At 46.5% G+C, this 23,051-nt stretch overlaps 4 protein-coding genes across 14 annotated transcripts, besides 1 other annotated feature; 3 read left to right on the top strand and 1 right to left on the bottom strand.

The window, feature by feature from the left end:
• The first annotated feature begins 2,393 nt into the window (after positions 1–2,393).
• Positions 2,394–5,216, top strand: CG14219 (uncharacterized protein). The gene is made up of 9 exons (NM_134478.2): positions 2,394–2,811; positions 2,879–3,233; positions 3,311–3,384; positions 3,440–3,642; positions 3,701–3,813; positions 3,893–4,109; positions 4,169–4,341; positions 4,402–4,852; positions 4,913–5,216. Exons 1-9 carry the CDS (start codon positions 2,493–2,495, stop codon positions 5,180–5,182), a joined length of 2,175 nt encoding a protein of 724 aa, NP_608322.1. The 5' UTR covers positions 2,394–2,492; the 3' UTR covers positions 5,183–5,216.
• A 48-nt stretch (positions 5,217–5,264) lies between these two features.
• Positions 5,265–5,322: a mobile genetic element.
• A 184-nt stretch (positions 5,323–5,506) lies between these two features.
• On the bottom strand, positions 5,507–8,947 carry CG14204 (uncharacterized protein). 2 transcript variants are annotated; one of them, NM_001272781.1, is made up of 8 exons: positions 8,625–8,947; positions 8,193–8,565; positions 8,061–8,134; positions 7,672–7,987; positions 7,391–7,607; positions 6,918–7,099; positions 6,388–6,859; positions 5,507–6,317 (listed from the first exon to the last, which is right to left on the bottom strand). In NM_001272781.1, the coding sequence occupies exons 1-8, from the start codon at positions 8,920–8,922 to the stop codon at positions 6,018–6,020; spliced, it is 2,232 nt and encodes a 743-aa protein (NP_001259710.1). In that variant the 5' UTR covers positions 8,923–8,947; the 3' UTR covers positions 5,507–6,017. The 2 variants fall into 2 exon arrangements, with proteins under 2 accessions (NP_001259710.1, NP_608321.1); NM_134477.3 differs by having other exon boundaries at positions 5,974–6,317.
• A 1,635-nt stretch (positions 8,948–10,582) lies between these two features.
• On the top strand, positions 10,583–12,214 carry CG14218 (uncharacterized protein). 2 transcript variants are annotated; one of them, NM_001258828.2, is made up of 2 exons: positions 10,583–11,551; positions 11,630–12,214. In NM_001258828.2, exons 1-2 carry the CDS (start codon positions 10,905–10,907, stop codon positions 11,640–11,642), a joined length of 660 nt encoding a protein of 219 aa, NP_001245757.1. In that variant the 5' UTR covers positions 10,583–10,904; the 3' UTR covers positions 11,643–12,214. The 2 variants fall into 2 exon arrangements, with proteins under 2 accessions (NP_001245757.1, NP_608320.2); NM_134476.3 differs by having other exon boundaries at positions 10,583–11,568.
• A 549-nt stretch (positions 12,215–12,763) lies between these two features.
• Positions 12,764–22,843, top strand: Tao. Of its 9 annotated transcripts, none has more exons than NM_001201743.3 (13): positions 12,764–13,166; positions 14,970–15,299; positions 15,365–15,869; positions 16,169–16,525; positions 16,595–17,206; positions 19,100–19,273; positions 19,336–19,698; positions 19,764–19,886; positions 19,951–20,067; positions 20,139–20,312; positions 20,377–20,598; positions 20,671–20,789; positions 20,860–22,843. In NM_001201743.3, exons 2-13 carry the CDS (start codon positions 15,070–15,072, stop codon positions 20,981–20,983), a joined length of 3,120 nt encoding a protein of 1,039 aa, NP_001188672.1. In that variant the 5' UTR covers positions 12,764–13,166; positions 14,970–15,069; the 3' UTR covers positions 20,984–22,843. The 9 variants fall into 9 exon arrangements, with proteins under 9 accessions (NP_001188672.1, NP_728267.1, NP_728268.1 ...); NM_167665.2 differs by having other exon boundaries at positions 12,764–12,816; positions 20,860–21,395; NM_167666.3 differs by having other exon boundaries at positions 20,860–21,395.
• The last annotated feature ends 208 nt before the right edge of the window (positions 22,844–23,051 follow it).

Genomic DNA, 23,051 nt, shown 5'->3' with positions numbered 1-23,051 from the left:
GAGTAGGGCTTCAGTAGTGTTATCATGGGCACTGAGAGAACCTAGTTATCGTTCCATAATCTTTTTCACGACCAGTCCCAAATGGTTATTTGTGCAACTACCTCAATCATTGCCATGGTCAGCACCTGGTTTTGTGGGAATGTCCCCACTACGAGCAAAGTTCGACCTAATCAAAAATTATCTTCGAATAGTAACCGACTGGATCAGACTTAGTCGGCGATTATTCCAAACCCAATAAAACAGTCTAGACGACGCGGGCCGCTTTTGTGCAAAAATTGTTTGGACGAAAACACGTTTGAAGTGCTTTTTTTGGCGGCACCTGAAAAGTCACTATTTTGTGGGCTATCGCTTGGAAACGATCGATTAAGATCCTTTCAAGCCAACTTCTAGATTGTGATCCAAAATTCGAATAGACGCGCTTAAATTACAATCTCTATAATCTTTGCCAACTAAAAAAAAAACTGAATTAACCAAGCTAAGAGCATATGGCTAAGCATTCGCTTATTTAGCTCATTATGGCGAAATATAATATTCAAGTGGATTTTAAACAAAACTAATAGATAGCACCCGTTCTGGCTTTGACAAAAAGTGATTATCTAAACAGATTTGGGCACTTGTGCTAATCAAACCAAAGGATTCTTCACGGAATTGAAATTCGTACATTTCTAAAAAAAAAAAACTAACTTTGGAAAAAGTAGAAAGAAATTTGGTGACTGAACAATCATATAACCAGTTACATTGCTAAAAATAAGAATTCTCTGTATAACTTAATATTCATAATCCATAATATCTCCATAATTAATAACTCTGTTTCACGATAACAAATATATGGTCTTTATAATCTAGGATAAAACATAATATAGAACAAAAACCGAGAACTCAATTCTCATGAGAAGAAATCTTCTTGATTTCGAGACAAAAACGAGCTCAATTTTGCTATTTTTGATGGGAAAGCAGAAAAAATAAGTACGAATGGAGTGGTTGGAATCTAAGAATGGTTCGATCTCGATTTTAGTATGCTGAGCATGATTCGGAATTCTTAAATCGAGATCGTTGAGAATTATTATTATTATAATTGCAAGATATTTGCCCACAAATTAAATTGAACTAACCGCCACCGGGTTGCGATAGAGAGCCATTTCAATTCAATTCAATTCTTTCCACTGCTTTTCACATCTTCCTTCCACTAGCTAAGCAATGGGTATCTGATAGTGTTCACACGTGAACATGACATTGTATATGAGCGGTTGTATATTATATATATTTTTGAAATAAGTGCTATTTACATGGAGTTTTACGTTTCTCATTTTAGCTATTTAAGCTATTGATTAAGCTATTTAATAAATTCATTTTGAAACCATAACTCAACAAATTTAATTTAGATCGAAATGTGGTCCAGTTAAACCATAGATTTCCCACTTCTTTTCAAATTAGCAATGGTATTTTCTCTTTTCTAATCTTGCACTTCGATAGAATGCTCGTTACGTGGAAACTTTGTTTTATCTCTTTTGCTGGTTTATATGACTATGAAAATAGCCGTGCATGACAATATCACTTCCCCGAATAATAAGCCAGAATCGTTTAAGCGGAATCGCCTGAAATCGACTGATAACGTGCGAATAACAACTTTGTTTTGGGATCATTACAAACAAATTCGATGCTCCTAACGCGATGCCAATCAAGTCAGACGGCCTTCTTCGAATTACTCATTGATAGGACCAGACATTTGGCTTGAATACATACACCTCAAGTGCCAAGTACGAGTCACCTAATACCCGATCTGATTGCGTGGTCACAAGTGCTCCTCATAATTCAGCTGGAACCCATTAGGCCGTTATCACTAAGTGTTTGGTTATTCAAAACCGTTTATTTTTCAACGCAAGTTTCTATTCTTGGAGTCGCTGATCCTGAACCGAATATACAATAGGTTAGAATTTCAAGGAATTTTTTTTCATAAATCCTTATATCTTAACAATGAATTGTGCAAAGTTTATGCAAAGTGTTTTTTGTGTGGTTAATCAAGATGGTCAAACAATAAAACGATTAACAGTCCTTAGGATTTACAATGCGTAACTGGAATGATAATCTTTGATAGCTTCGATCTCAAAATCTAGCCAAGATCGAATCATGTGCCTGCAAATATCAACATTGAGATCGATTTCGTCTCGAAATCAAGAAGTTTTCTCAATTATTCCGGTTGTAATTACTTTAATACTTTACTTTTATATCTTCTAAAATTGATTCAAGTTAGTGACAGGCATGTGTAGATTATACTTAAATAAATCAGCACCATAAGTTAACACCAAAAGGAGACTATAGATAAGAATTGATTATCAGCGCTGAACGTGTGGGGCGTATTTTAAAACACTTTGCGTTCCATGGTTATGGTTATGGATTAATCGCAGAATGACGGACCATGAAGTGCCGCGAATATAAGCCCCCAGGCGCGTTGGCAATCCGATCAAATTCATTTCGCCACCAGACAGAGCAACATGGTTAGGTTGGCGTTTATCCTGGGATTGGGCCTTTTGGCTTTGGCCAAAAGTGTTAATGCACAGATGACCAACATATTTGCCATGACCAATACGAAACTGCTCACTGAGCACATTGCTGGTGGGGATCATTATTCGAGTATTTTCAACACCAGACGCTTGTCAGTGGAGTTCTTTGAGCACTACGCCAATGTAACTCTAGAGGATCTCACGGCGAACTCGAACTCGAGGATACCCTCGTTGCAGGATCTCGAGTGCCTAGCGGATCTAGCGCTCCTGTCCAAGGACCTATCGTCCTTTAAATTCTGGGCCCTGAAGAGTGAGTAGTGAGGCTTGCGTACCCAAGGTGCTCTCTGTACCTCAGTTTCGTTTCGATTCCGTTGCAGTGATTGACTCCTGGGGCCTGCTGCCTTCGGGAATGCTGGCGGGCAACTGGTGGAACTTGGGCAACTTCGACGAGTGCATTGCAATTGACCATGCTGTGACCAGCAGTCACAGTATCAAGGGCAAGTACTGCATCACCAAACTGACACCAGCTCCAAGTCTGCTGCCCATATTAGCTCTCAAGTCAGCTGTCTGCTTTCCGGCCACCTGTTCCGCCGCTAACATGGATACGATGCTCCGAAGGCTCTTCCAGAAGCTGCTCACCGTGGAGATTGATGCAGATGTGCAGATCGTCGCCGAGGAGACATGCCAGACCGCAGTGAAGAAACCGTACGATGGCCTCGCCATATTCACCATGTAAGTAGAGATCATAATCATAAAGAGATGATGGATGCGACGATGGTCTAAGATTTGGTTAACACGTAAACTTTCAGAGTGATCGTTTCGATCTTGGGTGCTATAGTGGGCGTCTGCACTATTTTCGATTATTTCTTTTGCAAAGATGAGAGTGAGTTCTTCGCGAATGCGATCCTTGAATCCGTAGTAATCGTCCGTGCTTGTAGAAACCATCCATCCAGTGGTAGAAGCCTTCTCGGCACGAGCTAACTCGCGTGCCCTATTCCGCATTGTGGACACCAAGGCGAATCCCAACGTCATCGATTGTCTTCATGGGATCCGATGCCTTTCCTTCATCTGGGTGGTCTACGGTCATGACTATATGGTGCTTGCCACGTCGCCCAACATTAATATGGGTTACCTTCTGACGGTAAGTTGGGCGAGTAAAAGAAAAACGTAAAAGTTCTATATAATTACCCATTATTTAGTGGATCAACTCATTCTACAGTCTGTTTGTAAAACATGCGGTCTATGCGGTGGACTCATTTTTCTTCCTGAGCGGTCTGTTGCTCGTGGTGATTGCCCTGCGATCAATGGATAGGTGAGTTGTGACTTGAATGATAGGGATATCATTTGAATTACTCAATTACTCACTTACATTGTGTTGTTACTCCGTCCAGAACCAAGGGAAAGCTGAATATACCCCTAATGTATTTGCATCGGTATCTGCGACTCACGCCCATCCTGGCCATTGCCATACTCTTCTACATGAAGATCCTGCCGCTGTGGGAAAGCGGGCCACTTAAAGGATCAATAAGCTTTGATGACTACTCAGCATGTGAGAGCACCTGGTACTGGACACTACTCTATGTGCAGAACTATGCGACTGATAGCCTGGTAGGGTCCTTCGATGACGACATTTTGTATCACCTTATATCACCCACGGTTTCTCGCAGTGCCTAAGTCATTCCTGGTACCTGGCGGTGGACATGCAGCTGTACATCTTTGCACCATTCCTCCTGATCTGCCTGTACAAGTGGGGCAAGAAGGCGGCTGCCGGAATCTTTGTTCTGATGCTCCTGCTGGCCGGCTGTCTTTTTAGCATCATGGTCATCAATGATTTATCGCTGTAAGTGGATGTTAGGGATACTTATATGTAAGATATTCAGAACAATTCTCTTATTTGCAGAGGAAGCGGCGGTGATTCGATGAGGAAGCTCTACTATGCCACACAGACTCGTGCTTCTCCCTACCTGATTGGCATACTGTTCGGCTACTTTCTTCATACCAACCGGGGCAAGGATTTCAAGCTGAACCGCCTGGCTGTCCTCCTGGGATGGCTGATTGCGTTGTCACTGATAGCCAGCTGCCTGTTTTCGATCTATGGTCAGAACACGTTGCCCATTGTGGAGGAGGCCTTCTACGTAAGCCTAACCAGGATCGCCTGGCCCCTTGGTCTCTGCTGGGTGGTTTTCGCCTGCATGCACGGTTACGGAGGACTGGCCAACAGCTTGCTATCCTCTCCCCTGTGGCAGCCGCTGTCCAGGCTATCCTATTCCGCCTACATCTTTCACATGTTCATCGAGAGCTTGAACGGTGGAATCACGCACACAAGTACCTACTTTAGTGACTATCAAGTGGTAGGTACCATGTTCCCTTGTACGCGGAGTTGACCATTCTAAGAATCCCCCTATCTCCAGATGCTTCGATTCTGGACGGACTTTGGCTTTACGATTCTGTTCTCGTACCTCATGCATATCCTAATCGAAGCGCCATTCGCCGGTCTGGAAAGCCTTTTGCTGCCCGCAAAGAGGCCAAATGCCAAGCCGGCCGCGGTGGTGGAGCCCAGGATGTCGGAGGTGAAGGCATCAGTCGAAGAATCTCCAGTAGGTAAGCCTGCGGAAGCGATATCCACGATACCCGACGAAGTTATTCAGGCTGCTCCCGAAAAGAGCAACGTTTTAGTATAATTACATTTAAAATATATGATTTCATGCGTTACGTAAAGTATTAAAACTGTGTTCGAAATTCATTGTACGGTAAGCGATTCCGATATTCTTGATCAGAATCACTGGACGAGTCGATACTTCCATGTCCATCCATATGAACGCAGATACGCCTACTTTTATTATTTGGCTTGCCCATTTCTGTCGATCTGCCCACAACATGTTGGCCCCGCCCACTTTAAGCATCCAAAATACAAGTTTAAAATGTTAATAAATACGTTTCGATTGGTTTGTCAATCGATTGATTTTATCGTTTTATCAGAGCAAATTCTCCAATTTCCTGACTATAAACATAGCATTTCGTCACTACGCAGATGAAAGTCAAGACACATGGTCAGCAAAGTGGGGAAGTCAAGTATACAAATACAAATACGTAATCTATGGAATGTAAATTATCAACAGATTTGGCTCTTATCAAACTGAAAAACTTGTAAACGCTTTGGTGCATACATATCTGATAGTCGAGACACTAGACAAAGTCGTTCCTTCTGTTTTTTTTTTGTGTTTCTTTTCTTTTTTTCTGTAACTGAATGGGGCGTGCATCGCCTCTGTGAGTCAGAATTGAAATCTTTGTGTGCCCATTACAGCAAGCCAAAGTCGGGAATCACCTTCATGACTAATTCGAAACCCACCTGGTCGCAAAAGTCGCAACCAGATAACGACTGATATCGTCTTAAGTGCAAGACTTTTCAACTCAAGGACCATTCATTCCATCGTAACTCTAGACCCGTGGTTAAGTTAATTGTGCCTAGATTACAAGTAGTTCGTTTTAATAAAGGCTAAATAGGAGCTGATAAGTCTAATTTGATAACTCGAGGTCAGTCTCTGTTTTGTTGGCACTCGTTTCCAGGTCAGGCTGGATATCACTGCGCTTCTCGTGCTGCACCACCTGATCCATCCCGTCCATGTGATCCATCTGGTCCATCTGGTCCACGACTTCCGTTCGGGACTCGATATGCAGCTGATCCTTTGCTGCTGGCGGGCTTCTGCGATTGGGAAACATAATTCTTTCCAAGGCCTCCAGAGGCGCCTCAATTAAAACGTAGAGCACGTAGGACATCAGCAGGGTAAAGCCAAAGGTGGACCAAAAGTTGAGCATCTATGGAGTTGGAAATGAAGCGTTCAAGTCCAATAGGAATGTCGAGTGACCCTGCCTGCCACACACTTACCACTTGATAGTTGGAGAAGTACGTATTGGTCTGAACGCTTCTATTGGCGACTTCCACGACAAAGATGTGCCAGATGTAGGCGCCGTAGGAGAGCTTGGACAACGGCTGCCAAAGTGGAGAGGAGAGGAAGCTGTTGGCCAGACTACCATAGCCCTGCATGCACGCAAAGACCACCCAGCAGAGACCGAGGGGCCAGGCGATCCGGACCAGTGTATAGTAGAGGGCTCCCTGCAACACTGAGGGCGATTTGCCCAGCAGCTTGGAGTACGGATACAAGGCGAAGATCGAGGTGAAGAGCGGGGCCAGGCAGAGCAGCCAGCCTGCCCAGGTAGCCAGGAGGCTTAACTTGAATCTTCGGCCGCGCATCAGGTGCAGGAGATAACCGAACATAGTACCGACCAACCAGGGCGCCGCATGGGTATGCGTAGCGGTGTAGATCTTCCTCTGAACCACCTGAGCCTGAATTCCATTCCTGTTAGTAATTGCAATTAGCATTGGGGGACACAAAACGGCGGGCGCGACTGGCTTACTTGAACATCACAGGGAAGTCATTCACCATTATGGTGGCAAACAGGCAGGCGGAGAGCAACAAAGTGACCACCAGGATACCTCCGGCCGCCTTCTTGCCCCACTTGTAGAGGGCGATCAGCAGGATCGGGGACAGGATGTACAGTTGCATGTCCACCGCCAAGTACCAGGTATGCGGCACGCACTAAGGAGCAACCAACAATCAAATAATTAGATAGATAAATATACAGATATAGTCAAGAGCTCCAACTGCAATGGCAATGGTACCACCGAACTTACATAGATGGCGCCAACGATCAATTCTAGTGCTGCAGGCGCCATCTATCGAAGTGATCTCCTATTCGCAGTAAAGCCACTAAACACTTTTAATTATTGTAACTTCTAAGGTATATAAGGTTGATACAGATCCATCCTGATACGGACGGACTAGATGGGCTTGTCCACCTCTCCTGATCAACTTGGACATTCAACTCACCACATCGGATGTTGCGTAGTTCTGCACGTAGAGCAGAGTCCAGTACCAGGTCATCTTGCACCCGGAGTAGTCGAAAAAGCCGATATCATCGTACATTGGGCCGTCTGCGATGAGGGGTATCATCTTGTAGAATGCCAGTATGGCAACGGCTACGATCGGAGTGAGGCGCAGATATCGGTGCAGATACATCAGCGGCACATTTAGCTTTCCCTTGTTTCTGGAGCCATTGAGAATGTTAGCCTGCCTACAGATCGGATTAATCCCTGTACAAGTTGACTCACTTTTCTATGCTTCGCAGGCCAATTGAAACCAGCAGCAAGCCGCTGATGAAGAAGAACGTGTCCACCGACAAGGTACCGTAGAGTATGAAGCTCGAGAAGAGTTGCGTCGCCCATCGCAGGTTGTCCGCTGGATTGATGGCGGGACCCTTCATGTTGATAATGTACTCATGGCTCAAGATTACCCAGATCAGGGACATGCACCGCATGCCATTGAGACAGTGGATTACATTCGGATTCGCCGTGTTCTCCACAATGGTGAACAGCGAACGCGAAGTGGCACGGGCTGAGAAGGCGCCGATGGGACGGGGTAGCTTTTCTGCGGGTAGACATGGATATATGGTACATATACATACATATAGGCTGTTATCCGATTTATGTCAGCTACTTACCCTGCTCCGGACACAAGAAGTAGTCGTAGAGGGTGCACAGGATAACCGTGACACCAAATACGGACAGTAGAACGCTGATGGTAGTCAGTTAGTATGGATAGATCAGCTAGGATGTATCAAGACACTACTCACACTGTGAATATGGTGAGCCCATCCCAGGGTGCTTTCTCCTTGATTCTGCACGACGTCTCGCTGATGGAAAACAAATTGGTCGGATCACTGACGCCAAGCAGCCGCTTGAGCAGTTGCTTGAGGAACAGCTCCATGGTGCCCGCCGAGCAAGAGGAAGGCAGGCACACAGCAGTCCTTATGTTGGTCACCGCCAGCAGCTCAGAAGTGAAACCCAACCACTTGGCAACCGGCAGCTCCATGAAGCAGTACTTTCCCTGGATGTCCTGCGATGAGGTGAGCATTCCGCCCTCGGACAGGCACTCCCTGTAGTTGCCCATGTCGACGCGGTTGCCAATGAGATATCCCGATGGAATGGTGCCCCACGCGTCGAGCACTTCGCATAGAAGGGATAAACTCAAATGGCATCAAAGTTGAAGATGTTGTAATACCCACTTTTTAGGGCCCACGCCTTGGGCGCACTAAGCGCACTCATAAACTGGGCCATATCGGCCAGGCACTGTAGATCTTGTGATCCAATCCGCTCACCCAGAAGATGCACATCCGCCGTTGAAATGTTCCGAAATTCGCGATAGAACTCCATTGCCAGGGAGCGCAGATCCAGGAGCCGTTCGTAATCCGCCATGGAGGACACATCGTGTTGTGTCCATTGATTATTTGATAGTTGGGTCGGCAGCGCTCCTTGGACCATCGCCATTCCCATGGCAAGCAATATAGCCAATAGCTTGATCATCTTTCGCCTGGAGCTCCTAGTTTACGACTGTTTAGCGAATCACCCTTCCCTGGCCCATTTATACACAGGCAAATCCTGCTGTGCATTTCCCATTCGAAATCGAGAATTCATTATCTCATTATCTGCGCCTCCGACAATAGAATAGTTACCAATAATCGGAGGCATAGCTACCCTTGGTAATCAGGGCAGCGAACTCTTAACGTGGCTAATACTATTGCGATTCGGATGAATACCCGGAAAGATAAGCCGCTGGATTTGGCTGTTTCGGTAGCATCTCTACCTTGTCGAATTTCCCGAGAATACTTAACTTAACTTAGCTGCTGATTAAAAGGCGATTTGGCTTTCCATACAACATGACTAATGGTATTCAAACGAAATGTTCAGCAAATTGTTGCTCAGTTGTCTGTCGTTTTTTTTTTTTTTTGTGTCTGCAATTCCGACATTTTTCGGGACAGAGATTTGTCCAGTTTTTGATTTTGACATGCAATACTTATTTCTCGATATCCTGTGTTTTCCAGGTTTTCCCAGCTTTTGCTGGAAAATGGAAATTCGAACGAGTTTTCACTTTCGTCTAGGTTCCCAGCCAAAAGTGGAGGGGTGTGGCACCGACTGGTTTTCGTATGAATTTTGGACCAGATTCGCATTTTTTGGTTATGCAACAGCAATACATCAAGGTTACAGCGAGAAGGAACGCCAAATGCAACCGAACCGACTATCAGATACCCAGCATTGCCAACGCGAAAGTTAGTGTTTTGAATGGTACTTTTATATATGTATATAAGTAACTATGACTTAAATTAGATTATGCATAGTTGCCTATTTGAAAAGACCTGAACAACCGGTACAGCAGTCAAAATCTAATTTACATGCAGAACTCAGGCAGCAAGTGTCAAAACTTTGGTCAAAACTTTCGGAAAATCGAAGGTCTAAACTGGTTTTTCACCCAATTCCGATGCGAATGCGAATTGCAAACGAGAGTTGCTAACCATTGTCCAGTTGCGCCAATGCTTGAAAAACCAAAAGCTGTTAATTACTCTGGAAATGATTAAATATATCTTGAAAATCAAATGCAACAGCCGCAGCCAAACCGAAATTGAAATTCATATTATTATGAGAGCAAATCGTGACAGCCCCTCTTTTTCGGCACAGTGGTACAAACTTGACGAATTAGTCAACGAATTAGTAAGCGCCCACTGTTCGTAAAATCTTTCCCAATCGAATACACCTATAATATTCAGATAATCTTCATTGTTGAACATTTGAACTGTTTTGAGGAATGAGATTTGACACAAGTTCAAGTGAAATTGGTAGTATGTACATACATACGTTTGTATATGGTATATAACCACTTGAGTTTACAATTATAAAACAAGCAATCTATGAATGATTTCCCTATCTTATGGGAAACTTATCTGTGAATTATTGATATTTTGTTAGGGTTTTAAAACATGTAGATTCGTACTCGACACAGAACAATCTAAATAGTATAGATACTTAATGAGCTTGCAGATAGTTAGTTCCCTTGTGTATATCAATCCCTTATGTTGGAGGCAGCTCTACTATATGGTATATGCTATGTGTATGTATGGTATATATATAGGTGGGTATATGGAGTTCTAGTCCCACGGTGCGTGTTGTTTAGCCTCTTAAAATGCACTCGCCGCTAAGCATTATGCATAGTTCGAGCTGCACTTACGATCTATAAACTGGCGCAAAAGTAGTGCAAAAGTAATTGTTGCCACGCACTGAACTCGTTGATAACCGCCGGCAGTCGGCGGGGTCTGCGATTACGAGATCCAGGCGGACGGTCGCAGCTAACCCGTCTAACTAGTTGACTTTGGGGGGGCACTTAATCCGCGACGCCCAGGCCCGCGTGGCACCACTCCGTTGGAGTACAGGCAGGCGACTCCAGCGCTGACCAGCGCCAGTTCTGATTGGAACGGCCTTTCGAGCGGTACACACATACTCTTTGATCCGTCAGGATGAGGATGTTACGTCTGCAGTTGATGGCCCTGCTGTTGGTGGGCCTGCTCCTGGCGCTGATCTCAGCCGATCCTGGGCCGCAGGACACGGAGGTGGCGCGAGAAAAGCGAGGCACCATCACCCTGGACTTTGGCCTGCTCCTGCGTAACCTGCTGCTCAAGAGCGCCCAGCTGTCCTCGGCTAAGGCCAATCTGGCGCGGACCACACGTCGTCCACCGACGACCACCACGACGACGCCGCCTCCGCCACCACCACCTGCTCCGATACGCATTCGTAAGCCCATCTGGCATCCGTTCTTCAGTTCCGGTTTCCTGCCCGGGGCCTTCGATGTGGACTACGCTGATCCTCCGGCACCACGACCTCCAGCGCCTGCGCCGCCCACTACACAGCCACCTAGACGCGTCCGACCGCAGGTGCGACCACGTCCACGCCCAACGACACTGGCACCGCCTCCTCCGCCGAACTATGACTACGACTATGACTATGATGCGCAGCCAGCGGCGCCAGCTGAACCTCCACCGCCTCCACCTCCTCCGCCGCCGCCCACAGCTCCGCCACGCCCAAGGCCACGGCCGCGCCCACGACCCCAGCAGCCCGATCCTCAACAGCGGCGTCCCGCCCAGCTGGGCGACCGCCTTATCTATCAGTACGCACAACCTACTGGTAAAATACGAAACCTCTTAACTAACTGCCGTACAATTGGGTTCTCTCCGACACTTTGCAGATACCTTCTTTAGGTCGCGAGCCGTGGCGGAGGCGACGGCGGCGGCTGACCCAGACAGCGGAGACTTAGTTGACTCCCAGGACCCGGACTCAGTTGCCGATCCGGATGCGGCTGCATTTCCTGTCACTGCAGATGGGCCTGACTCCCAACCTGCTTCTCCCCCACCAAGTGCTTCGCGATTTTTGGTCAACTACGAGAGCGATGACGACTTTGGGCAGCCGTTTGCTGGACAGCGGGCTCAGGATGCGGGTCAGGATGGGGGTCAGGATCAGGGTTCAGCGGGTGCTTCTGGTATTCCCGCATCATCCCAAGGCTACTTCCCGCCCCTCGAGCTTGGCAACACGAATCGCTTCCCAACTTTCAATCAGCAGCAGTACTTCTATAATTAAGCGGTAGAGTTTCTCATTTTTCCAACGTGGGCAATAAAATTAACTTCGCAGCTTGATATATTATGTGTATGTACATATGTATAGCTTATGTGTTGCAGTGTGCTTAAAATTGAACATAAACTATTTTAAATATAAGCATCCATTTTTTTGTATTCCCAGTTTGCATAGTTGTAAATAACATATCAAATAAAGTAATAATGTAAGTTCCCCGTAATTTATATTAACTAGGAGGGCGTTAAATAGCTAAGTAAATACCGTATCATGAAATTATCAGTATGTTTTCAAAAAGTGCGCCAAACTTGTTGCGATGAGTATCGGTATTTGACTTAGCGAACTGAGCTATTAAAAAGTTATTAAAAATTTGATACATATATGTGTTCTTCTAACATAGATACCCAACTGCGATTTCGTGAGCTGTAATTCTGCAGAATTCTGTATAAGTTAAATTATTGATTTTCAAACATTAAAAAAAAAAACTAATAATTCCAAAACGATAGCGTAACCACGGACATCACCACCCGGTGCACGTTCGATAGACTATCGATAGAGACCAAAAAACGAACCTTTTCTCTTAAAACTAATTGAATTGAGCGAATTCAACTATAAAAACGCCTCTGCAAGAGTTAACTTCGCAAACATATTGAAAAAAATAAGTTAATTTTAAATATATCGCCTAAAATCGGGATTTTTTAGTAAAAAGCGGTCAGTGGTAGTTTTTGGTTTCAAGCCGCTCGGCTGATCTGGTAACACTGTGTGCTGTGTGAACGTGAACTTTACGGAATTTAATTAGAGAAACGGGTGAAGAAAAGTTGCAAATAGACAATCGCTGCCAATTTTCCATGCCGTAGATGGGTGCATCTGCGACGTAACGATCCCCCGAATTCGGTGCTTGGCACTCGAGATGTGTAGCCAGTGCGGATTCGTGAACGCAACGCGTGTGCAGTGCAGGGCAATAGTTGCCATTCCCAGTAGCAGTATCACTACCACTACCAGTCCCATTCCGATTCCCGTTCCCAGTCGCAGCAGGGCCAATAACAGCAGCAGCGGTCGTAGGGAAAGCGACGTATGAAAGGGAAAAATGCATACAGATGCGAAAAGCGAGACCCAGTTGCGCCGATAAACAAGCAAGCACTAATTGATTGCCAAATGTAAGCCCTCGAACGCAGTGGAAAAAGTTCAAACGTTTTTTCTTTTTCGCCTCGCCAGATTTATGCATTTTCCACTGTCTCTCCATCCCTGTGTGCGTGTGTGCCTGTGTGTGTGAATGCGTATGCTCGTGTACGTGTGTGTATGTGCATACTGTTCTTTTTCGCGTTTGCGTTTTGGCCAATAAATGCGAATTTCTTGTGTGCCATCTGCCCATTGAATTAACAATGTGGTATTATCATTGATCCCACAAATTTCAATCAAATACAGCGCATTTGCGGGTTCTGAGTGCTACATCTGATTTCGGTGCGACGACTCCCTCAACGCGCGAGAACGGGATAGCACCAGTCGAACCATACGAATGTGTGTGTATTTGTCTGCTCCCCCGACGAGCGTGAGTGTGTGTGTGTGCAAGCAAAACAAAATTAGGCGATTCAAAACAGTTGCAAAATGCAGCGAAATAAGCCAATTTTAATCGCAACACATAGATCAACCATGGTAATCAGTCAATAAGTGGTCAGTCAACGAAGAAAACCAACAACTGGCGCAGCATCACCGCCTTCGTGCGTTCTTTTTCGGCTCCTTCGGTGTGTGCCTAGTCCGCACCCAAGGAAAAGCCAACCCAACTGAAAATCAATTCGAATCGCAGAACTCTTTGGTATTCTACTACAATTCCCTGTGACGGAGCGCCACAGCACAGTGCAAGCCACGGAAAAGGCACGAATTGAATTGAATTTGTGTCGCCCGAAATGCAAAACAACAAGCAATCCCACCGCACATATACATATAGAGCGCGCGCGTGAGTGTGTGTGAGCGACATGGCTGCTCTTTGTGCAATAGTGTGGTGGCTATGAAAAATAGGCGTGTTTCTGTTTCGCGTCGCAGGCAAAGAATTGCAGTCGCCGCACCACAGCGGACTAATTGTATTGAGAATTTTTGCCAGGCGGCGATAGGCGAAAGCCGGAGCTCCGACGGGGGCCAAAATCCGCGTCTTTAGCCGGCGGATATCCGCAGACGCCCGCAAAACGCCTCCGCATGCACAGACATGCATACTCCAATGTATGCATGTGTGTGTGTGTATTTGGATTCGCAACGGCGATAAATGCACCCCTTTGGTGCCGTTACTCCTTGGCAGCTCGCGTGTGTTTGTGTGTCAGTCGTAACGACCTTTGATTACCCTGCAGCACGTGTGCATACCCTACACCTAGCTAGTTAGTCCAGCTTGACCACAAATACCGCCCTACTGCACGTGCGCATCCACTCCACTCATTACTTGTTCGAAATCCAAGCAAATGAACTTAACGGCGTTAGTCATACCGACTGCCAAATGCCCTAGACCACTTACACCCCAGCTGTCGTAATCTGGCCAAAAAGCAGCTGACAAGTTGGTAACAAGCTGAGGAAAATAGCCTGGCCATAAAAGACGGTGCCAACAGTGAATATATTTGCGATAAGGCCGTGCTGCGTGCGGAATTCGGAGTTTTGAATGATTCGTACAGTATGTGCGAGCATGAATCACTTGATCGATTTGATGATAGTCGGCTTTTAGCTGTTCCCATCCGTCCGTCCGTTTGACCGTCTCCCCATGCAAATGCTGACCAAAGCACAGTGCCCACTGTCCACTGGCCCAGCCATTCCCGCTACGCCCCGTGCCGCCCAATTCAATTGGTCCGCAGTCTCAGCGTTTCAGCCTGAAATCCCCCAAAAATGTCGACCCTTTGAACATGACTAAGTGACTGGCGCAGGCTGTGAATGTGACTGACTAACCGGAATCGCCTTTTTTTCGCCCCACCCGATCCGCACAGAACTTCAAGACAGCAGAGTAGCCAGCTGGAGCTGCAAGCTGCGAGGAGAAGCACGCAGGTCGACCACTGAGAGAGCTGGGCTAGAGCATGAAAGACAGCCATGCCTTCGGCACGACCTGGTAGTCTCAAGGATCCGGAAATAGCCGACCTATTCAACAAGCATGACCCGGAGAAAATCTTCGAGGACCTGCGCGAAATCGGCCATGGGTCTTTCGGCGCGGTCTATTATGCGCGATGCAACCTCACCAGGGAGATCGTGGCCATCAAAAAGATGTCGTACACCGGCAAGCAGAGCCAGGAGAAGTGGCAGGATATTCTCAAAGAGATACGGTGAGCACTGGCTGACACTTGCGTTCGCCCGAGTGACTTCTAATCAATTTATGTGTACACAACAGCTTCCTTCGCCAATTGAACCACCCGAACACCATAGAATACAAGGGATGCTATTTGCGCGAATCAACCGCCTGGCTGGTGATGGAGTACTGCGTGGGCTCCGCCTCGGACATCATCGAGGTGCACAAGAAGCCGCTGCACGAGGACGAGATCGCCGCCATCTGTCTGGGCGTGCTCAGTGGGTTGAGCTATCTGCACTCGCTGGGCCGCATCCACCGTGACATCAAGGCGGGCAACATCCTGCTCACGGACAACGGCGTCGTCAAGCTGGCCGATTTCGGTAGCGCTGCCATCAAGTGTCCGGCCAACAGTTTTGTCGGCACGCCCTATTGGATGGCGCCCGAGGTGATCCTGGCCATGGACGAGGGCCAATACGACGGCAAGGTGGACGTGTGGTCGCTGGGCATCACCTGCATCGAACTGGCAGAGCGCAAGCCTCCCTACTTTAACATGAACGCCATGTCGGCGCTCTACCACATTGCGCAGAATGAGTCGCCGACTCTTCCGGTGAGTAGCAATCGAAGTTTTAATTTCTTGGTAGGAGTCTGTTTTGATAGCAAAACTGAAGTATGCCAATGTATTTATTTACGTATCGCTCTCATGTGTCCCTAGTGTTATTGTTTTATTTCCCACTTTTGGGGCTGGGGCAAGTTATATTTTACCCATTTGTATAGTAGAGCCTCCAGATTCTGCTTAAAAAAGTGTTTATGATTCAGAACTTTGTAAAGCAATTTTAAAGTAAACTAAGTAAGTGCAATTTGAATGTTATAAACAATTATCAAACCTATTCGATTTCAACCCGACAGAAGAACGACTGGTCGGATGCGTTTTGCAGCTTTGTTGAACTGTGCCTCAAGAAGATGCCAGCAGAGCGACCCTCGTCGGCCAAGCTGTTGACCCACGCCTACGTGACCCGACCGCGTTCCGACACCGTGCTGCTGGAGCTGATCGCGCGCACCAAGTCAGCGGTGCGCGAGCTGGACAACCTCAATTACCGCAAGATGAAGAAGATACTCATGGTGGACACCTGCGAGACGGAGAGCGCCGTGGGCGACACCGACGACCAACAGGACGACCATGCCGGCGGCGACAGCAGCAAGAGCAATAGTATTACTTCGGAACACTCCATACACTCGGTGGGTGTATCGGCAGCCAGTAGTCAGGTGAGCATGAGCTGTCCTTCGTTTAAAGCCACCCCACATTTCGTTTTATTTTCATTTTTGACCTTTCAGAGCTCCTCATCCAATTCCATACCGGCTGCGGCACAGAATCATCACCATATCGCTGCGCACCACCACCAGCAGGCGGCTAGCGCCGCTGTGGCGGCGGCAATGCACCACCATCACCATCCACACCAGCAGCCGCCGCCCAGCTGGCCAAGCGGCCAGCAAGGACAGCCGGTACCGCCTGGAGCCGTGTCCCGCAACTCGTCGCGCCATCGAAACCGGCCGCCGCTGCCAAACATAATGCACAGCATGAACAACAATGTGACGCCAACTAACTCGGCATCGGTGGTGCCGGCACCAGCGCCTGCTCCAGTACTCCCACCGCCTATTTCCGTGCTGCCGCATCTGAGTGCGATGGGCCACGTGGGCGGCGGGGGCACTGGGACCGGTGGCAGCGGTGGAGGGTCTCCAGCATCCGGTGGACCCCTGGCGGATCGCATCCAGCCCGTTCAGCCGCGCTATCTGACGACGCCCGCCGCCCAAGCGGCCGTGTATGCGGCCAGCTCCGCGTCCTCGCAACAGGCCATCTCCAATGCAGTCAACGATCACGGGCCCAACAACTTTGCCACCATACGGACCACCAGTATCGTGACCAAGCAGCAAAAGGAGCACATGCAGGTGCGTTGTCGCGATTCGTTTATCAATACTCCTGCCTTGGCCGTAGATTTCTGTGTGCGCTCTCTCGTTGGGGTGAGTCCAGGGAAGTCGCCTGGCTGCAGCATAGATAATCCACCTCCATGGGCACTATAAGGGATCATGCCCGAGTCCAATTGCCAGTGGCGGTCCCAGCACCGTTTGCATTCCATATCGCGCGGCCTTTGTGTGTAACCCGTCCTGTCAGCATCAATGGTCGGCAGTCATCCGCCGGCTAGGCAATCAGCCAATCCATTCCCCCTCCCAGCTCGCTGCTACGCTTCCGCCATCCACGTGTCTTCTAACTTTTGCCCTCTACTACAAGCTCTTTGTTGTGTTTATTGTTCTCCTCCCGCATCCTCGAACAGGCGCGCTATAACTTCTGTTCGCAGCTGTGTGGTGGCGACCACATCAACAGCGAATGCCGCGACGGCAGCCGGCGGAACGAGGGCCAGCAAAAGGCCGGCAGCAAGAAAGACCCGAAACGCCACTGTCCCTGTGTAATTTCCTAGCCAGAGCGGAGGCGCCAATCAATTGAGAAATAAAAGTTTTAAAAGCAGTCGCTGCCGGTACCATGTACTTACTGTAGTTAGCCGTTGCTGTTGCATCTGCAGTTGCATCCGTCATCACATTCTAACCGAATCCCATGCTCGCCAGCCTCCACCTGTACTGTACTCGTTACCCCCCCGCTCGTCGGCCAACCACCCCACAGTCCCTGGCCATTGCCACGCCCTCATGGCTTAGAATGCATCTGTTTCCCGTGTCCCTCAAGTGTAAGCACACTCAATTTATCAATTGGTTCGTTCTACGCTTGTTAGCCAGGCTAAAGCAATTCATCCGCACCTTTCGCCACAGTAGCAATGGCAAGTGTGGAGCTGGAATTTAGTCAGCTCATGACAATTAGCACTAAACATAGACTTTACTTGTTGAAAGTAGTTGTTAATTGATTAATCAAACCCTAGTGCTCATCTTTTTCTTGATCCTCATTGTCACAAATTCTATTTCCCTGTATTTCACATCATTTTGCTGAAGAAACAATCATCGCAGTGCAATGATGTCTTCATTTCAAAGTATATTCTCAATAGTTTAAACACTTTCTAAGGGTAGCGCTATTTTGGAGAATCCTAGGAACTGATATGCGCTATCCAAGTCATTTGGCAATAATTTGAAATGGATTATTATTCATTGATGCGTTGGCGCAATATCATGTACTTATTAAAAAAAAAAAAAACAATGAACGAGCTGGCATGGAAATACACTTGAACAACAACAATACATGCATATATTGTACACTGTCCAACTCACTTGTCATTTCTGTTTGGAATGCACAAATCTGTTATTTGAATGTAACAGTAACAGTACCACCTTCCAGTTCGCCATCACCGTCCGTCCTTCCAGTCTGACTGTGAATATCGATATCGCCTTGTTAAGCTTGGTAAGGGTCACCCTGTTGACGGCGATCCACAAGAGCCCCGTTATTCCCGAAAGGACCAAGGTCACACTAGACGAAACCAGGCTTTTCGAATGGCTTAAGCTTAAGTTGGCTGTTTGGAGAGCTAGTAGAACTATATTGCGCATTCCGCTTGAACAACTCTTTTGCCAAAACCCAATAATACGTACATAGCTAGAACTTAGAATCCGTTGGCGTGCCGGAAGCCTAGAAGGCCGAGGAGCCAATGTTTTGGCCGAGATTTGCGCCCGTTGAGGTTATGGTTGAGCTGGAGTTCGGCAGCGGTTTTGTAAGTTACAGTTAGTCGCAAAAGTAGTGTACAATTTGCCGTAGTGGTCCCGCTGCTGCTATTCGCATTTCCACGCCTCTAACCATGTGTGCATTCTTTGCCCCACTGTGCGCCATCACCACCATCCGCGATCCGGCAGGAGGAGATGCACGAACAGATGTCCGGCTACAAGCGGATGCGGCGCGAGCACCAGGCGCACCTGGTCAAACTGGAGGAGAAGTGCAAGGTGGACATGGAGGCGCACAAGACGGCCCTGGACAAGGAGTATGACACGCTGCTCCACAACTTTACGAGGGACCTCGATCGGCTTGAGGTGAGTGTGCGATGAATTAGATTGACTGCAGGCCACTTTCATTAACCACTGACCGCTGGCAGACGAAGCATCAGCAGGATGTGGAGAGGCGCGCTAAGCAAACGAGCGCCGCCGAGAAGAAACTACACAAAGAGATTACGCTAAAGCAGGAGAACGATCGCAAGGTGTACGACCTGAACCGCAAGAAGGAGTACAAGGCGAACAAGGAGCGCTGGAAGCGGGAGCTCTCCATGGATGAGTCGACGCCCAAGCGGCAGCGCGATCTTACCCTGCAATCGCAGAAGGACAACCTCAAGCAGCACGAGGCGCAGGAGGAGCAGCGCATGCTCCAGGCCCAGAAGCAGTACATCGAGCTGGAGATGCGCAAGTTCAAGCGCAAACGGATGATCATGCAGCACGAGCACGAGGATCAGCAGCTGCGCGACGTAAGAGAACCCCACATGGTGGGTCAGTCAGTTTTTGGCCTGATCTAACCCTTTTGCTTTTCCAGGAGCTCGGAAAGAAGGAGCAGCAACTGCAGCAGGCACACGCCATGCTTCTTAAGCACCACGAAAAGACACAGGAGCTGGAGTACCGCCAGCAGAAGAGCGTGCACCAGTTGCGCGAGGAGCAGGTGAGTAACTCAAATGCCCAGCCATAATGCACATGAACACATGTACCATTGCCGCCCACCGCAGATAAACAAGCAACACGATACCGAGTTGCATAATCAAAAAGACTACATGGACCGCATCAAGAAGGAGCTGGTACGCAAGCATGCGGTTGAGCTGAGGCAACAGCCGAAGAGCTTGAAGGTATGTACTGCATGCACAGTGGCAAAGAGGAATATGGAGTAAAGTCTAAGTAATTTGTCAAAACAAAACAGCAAAAGGAGCTCCAGATACGCAAGCAGTTCCGGGAAACATGCAAGACGCAGACGAAGCAATACAAACGCTACAAGGCCCAAGTACTGCAGACGACACCAAAGGAGCAACAGAAGGAGGTCATTAAGCAGCTGAAGGAAGAGAAGCATCGCAAGCTGACGCTGCTCGGTGAACAGGTGCGTTGTATGGACACTAGCCTGAGCAAGCTCAATTGTTCTAACCTAATCCATTTCGTTGCAGTACGAGCAAAGCATTGCGGACATGTTCCAAAGTCAGAGCTACAAACTAGACGAAAGCCAAGTGATTGAGTGCCAACGTACCCACGAGCAGCTGGAGTACGAGCTGGAGATGCTCACTGCCTACCAGAACAAGAACAAGAAGCAGGCACAGGAGCAGCGCGATCGCGAGCGTCGTGAGCTCGAGAATCGCGTCAGCGTGCGGCGTGGCCTGCTCGAGAATAAGGTGGGCGTTTGCCGTGTCCGCTGGACAAGTGGAGCATAGTGTCTGACCTCATCGACATTCTCTATTCCCCAGATGGACGCCGAGTTGCAGCAATTCAACCAGGAACGCGCCGAGCGCTTGCGCATGAAACACGAGAAGCATACTAAAGAATTGGAAGCATTTGATAACGAATCAATTGCCCTAGGTTTCAGGTAAAGAACATCACATCGCTCATCTATGCTATGATTCAGATGTAATCGTTATAATGTGTTCTTCCTGCAGCACTTTATCTCTGATTGAGGTATCCCGAGAAGCCTATGCAGATGAGGAGGGAAGTCTGTCTGGTTCAATGATTAGTTTAGCCCATAGCAATAGTTCAACAAGTTTTCCGGCTGGTTCGCTATAGCATAGACAACAACAATGCCAACCCCCACAACAAGTGTTTAGTAATATGAACTACTTCAATTTTAATGGAAATTATAAAGCCAACAGTGCGACAGCAACAACTAGAGCCCGACACAAGCAACAGAAATCGCCGCTAAGACATCAATAGAGCAGCAAAAACAATAGCAGCAGAAACAGTCATGGCTAGCTAGCAATGTTTTTGTAGGAACTAGAAAGAAGACACACGACACACAACCCAAAACACACATGCGTGCGATCAATTATCGGATTGGTTGCTTAGGAAAACATGAGAACCCAAGTATTTTCTAAAAGTTACAACAAGCTAAAGCTGCAATAGTTTTGTATTAAAGGAAACTCGATCGGAGGTGGCAACAAGATACTAACATTTGAAACCATTTAATACAAGATCAATCAAAAACAAAGAAAAAAACAAACATAAATAAATAAATAATTATATATGTAAGCATAAATGTCATACACAAACAATAACACAACAAACAAGAAAACAAACAAACAAGCAAGCAAAGATCAACAAAAAACTTTGATATGCAAAGTGTTTAAATTAAAGTCTAATTTGATATTATTACCGGATAACTGAATCAATCACACAATTTTGATTTGTTAACCATTTATATATTTGTGCTATCGCGCTGCAAAAATGTCACGAAAGTAATTAGGTGTGTATTATTTGTTAAAACTCGCGAAAATAGATCATTCAGTTGGCCTTCGCGCTCGGGTTTGAATTATTTACTCGGTTATAAATGTTATTTTCAATTGATAGACGGCGGCGGGGCTGCGATCAGTTCAGCAGTTCAGTTCAGGCGCACATCGATTGCCATTTTTGCATGTTGTTAGGTTCAACAATTTCGGTTTACGTTATGTTTTTCTACTTTGACTCGATTCGATTTGATTCAAATAAAAGTATTTTTTAAATGAAATGAGAAATAAACGATCTATTATTATTTTACTTGCTGTACAATAAGTTTTATGGCCAAAATTATTATAAATCCCGCAAATATTAAAACGCAAAAAGATTCATTTTGTTTACAATTAATTTAGTTTTGTTTGTTATAACAAAAATGATATAATATATATATATATATATATATACATAAAACTAAAGTAAGCCTATTTTAGAGTTAATTAATGCAAATTGCAAAATGCTTAGTCAAAACAATAAAAATTGTATAGAAAATTAAAGCCTCGAAACGTTTAATTATTCAAAGATTATGTTCACGTGGAAATATTAGTTTTCTCTCACTCGCATGCTGCTCCCAAACCCACGGATACACTGCACCCACAACAAACTCCACGCCCAACATTCGCGAGGGAATCGCGCTAGCTGGCCGCAGATAATATCTCACTAAACAGCAGAATAAACTGAAACTGAAACGAAGCAAGCACATATTTCCGTAGTCATTAATTAAAAACTAAACTAAACCAAACTAAATTTAATGCAACTCCCGCGATTGCAGTGAAGCAAATCAAAAAGAGAGAGGAGGCTCATTTTCGGTATTTCCGCTGGGTGCACCAGTATCGTATCCACCATGGTCACTAAGCCACCTTGGCTAGCTCCATATGGTAGCGAAATGGATGGAGGTGGAAGTGGACGTGGACACGAAAACGGGAAATGAGAGAGATAGAAGATAGCTAGAAAGAAGCACGGGGAAGCACAGTATATGTAATATTTTTATGTTTATAAAATTGTTCATATATATATTTTTTTTTTGTATTATTGTAATAATTATTATACGAATATAAATTGTATTTTTGCAATTACGGTAACTGAAGATGGAAAACGAATAACAATTAAATTGATGCACACGTCAATGTCAATAAAATAAAACATATTTCAAAATACACATGGCCGCAGTTCCGTGTTTAGTTTACTTGGGACATGGACAGCGGATTGCGGTCGGGATGTCTAGCCATTATACATCGATTTCGGAAAGTGCTGTTCAAGCGAAGAAGTTGGGATTGGGACGACAAACTGCTAAAGGATGGCAATGCATATATGGTTGCTCGAGTTAAAGGGTATGCTAGATTCGTTAGGGATTACCCAACAGGCA

Source organism: Drosophila melanogaster, chromosome X (genome assembly GCF_000001215.4).
Source record: "Drosophila melanogaster chromosome X".
Classification (NCBI taxonomy): Eukaryota; Metazoa; Arthropoda; class Insecta; order Diptera; family Drosophilidae; genus Drosophila; species Drosophila melanogaster.
The sequence above is the reverse complement of the archived record's forward strand: the minus strand, read 5'-3'. Positions and strand labels throughout refer to the sequence as shown.

Bases quoted from the DNA above. Each gene is read 5' to 3' on its own strand.
- CG14219 (NM_134478.2), top strand. From the start codon at position 2,493: ATGGTTAGGTTGGCGTTTATCCTGGGATTGGGCCTTTTGGCTTTGGCC. The intron at 2,812-2,878 runs GTGAGTAGTGAG...ATTCCGTTGCAG, and splicing joins TAAATTCTGGGCCCTGAAGA to TGATTGACTCCTGGGGCCTG. The intron at 3,643-3,700 runs GTAAGTTGGGCG...CCCATTATTTAG, and splicing joins ATATGGGTTACCTTCTGACG to TGGATCAACTCATTCTACAG.
- CG14204 (NM_001272781.1), bottom strand. From the start codon at position 8,922: ATGATCAAGCTATTGGCTATATTGCTTGCCATGGGAATGGCGATGGTC. The intron at 7,988-8,060 runs GTAAGTAGCTGA...GTCTACCCGCAG, and splicing joins CTTCTTGTGTCCGGAGCAGG to AAAAGCTACCCCGTCCCATC. The intron at 6,318-6,387 runs GTAAGTGTGTGG...CCAACTCCATAG, and splicing joins ACTTCTCCAACTATCAAGTG to ATGCTCAACTTTTGGTCCAC.
- CG14218 (NM_134476.3), top strand. From the start codon at position 10,905: ATGAGGATGTTACGTCTGCAGTTGATGGCCCTGCTGTTGGTGGGCCTG. The intron at 11,569-11,629 runs GTAAAATACGAA...GACACTTTGCAG, and splicing joins TCAGTACGCACAACCTACTG to ATACCTTCTTTAGGTCGCGA.
- Tao (NM_001201743.3), top strand. From the start codon at position 15,070: ATGCCTTCGGCACGACCTGGTAGTCTCAAGGATCCGGAAATAGCCGAC. The intron at 19,887-19,950 runs GTGAGTAACTCA...CGCCCACCGCAG, and splicing joins ACCAGTTGCGCGAGGAGCAG to ATAAACAAGCAACACGATAC. The intron at 20,599-20,670 runs GTGGGCGTTTGC...TCTATTCCCCAG, and splicing joins GTGGCCTGCTCGAGAATAAG to ATGGACGCCGAGTTGCAGCA.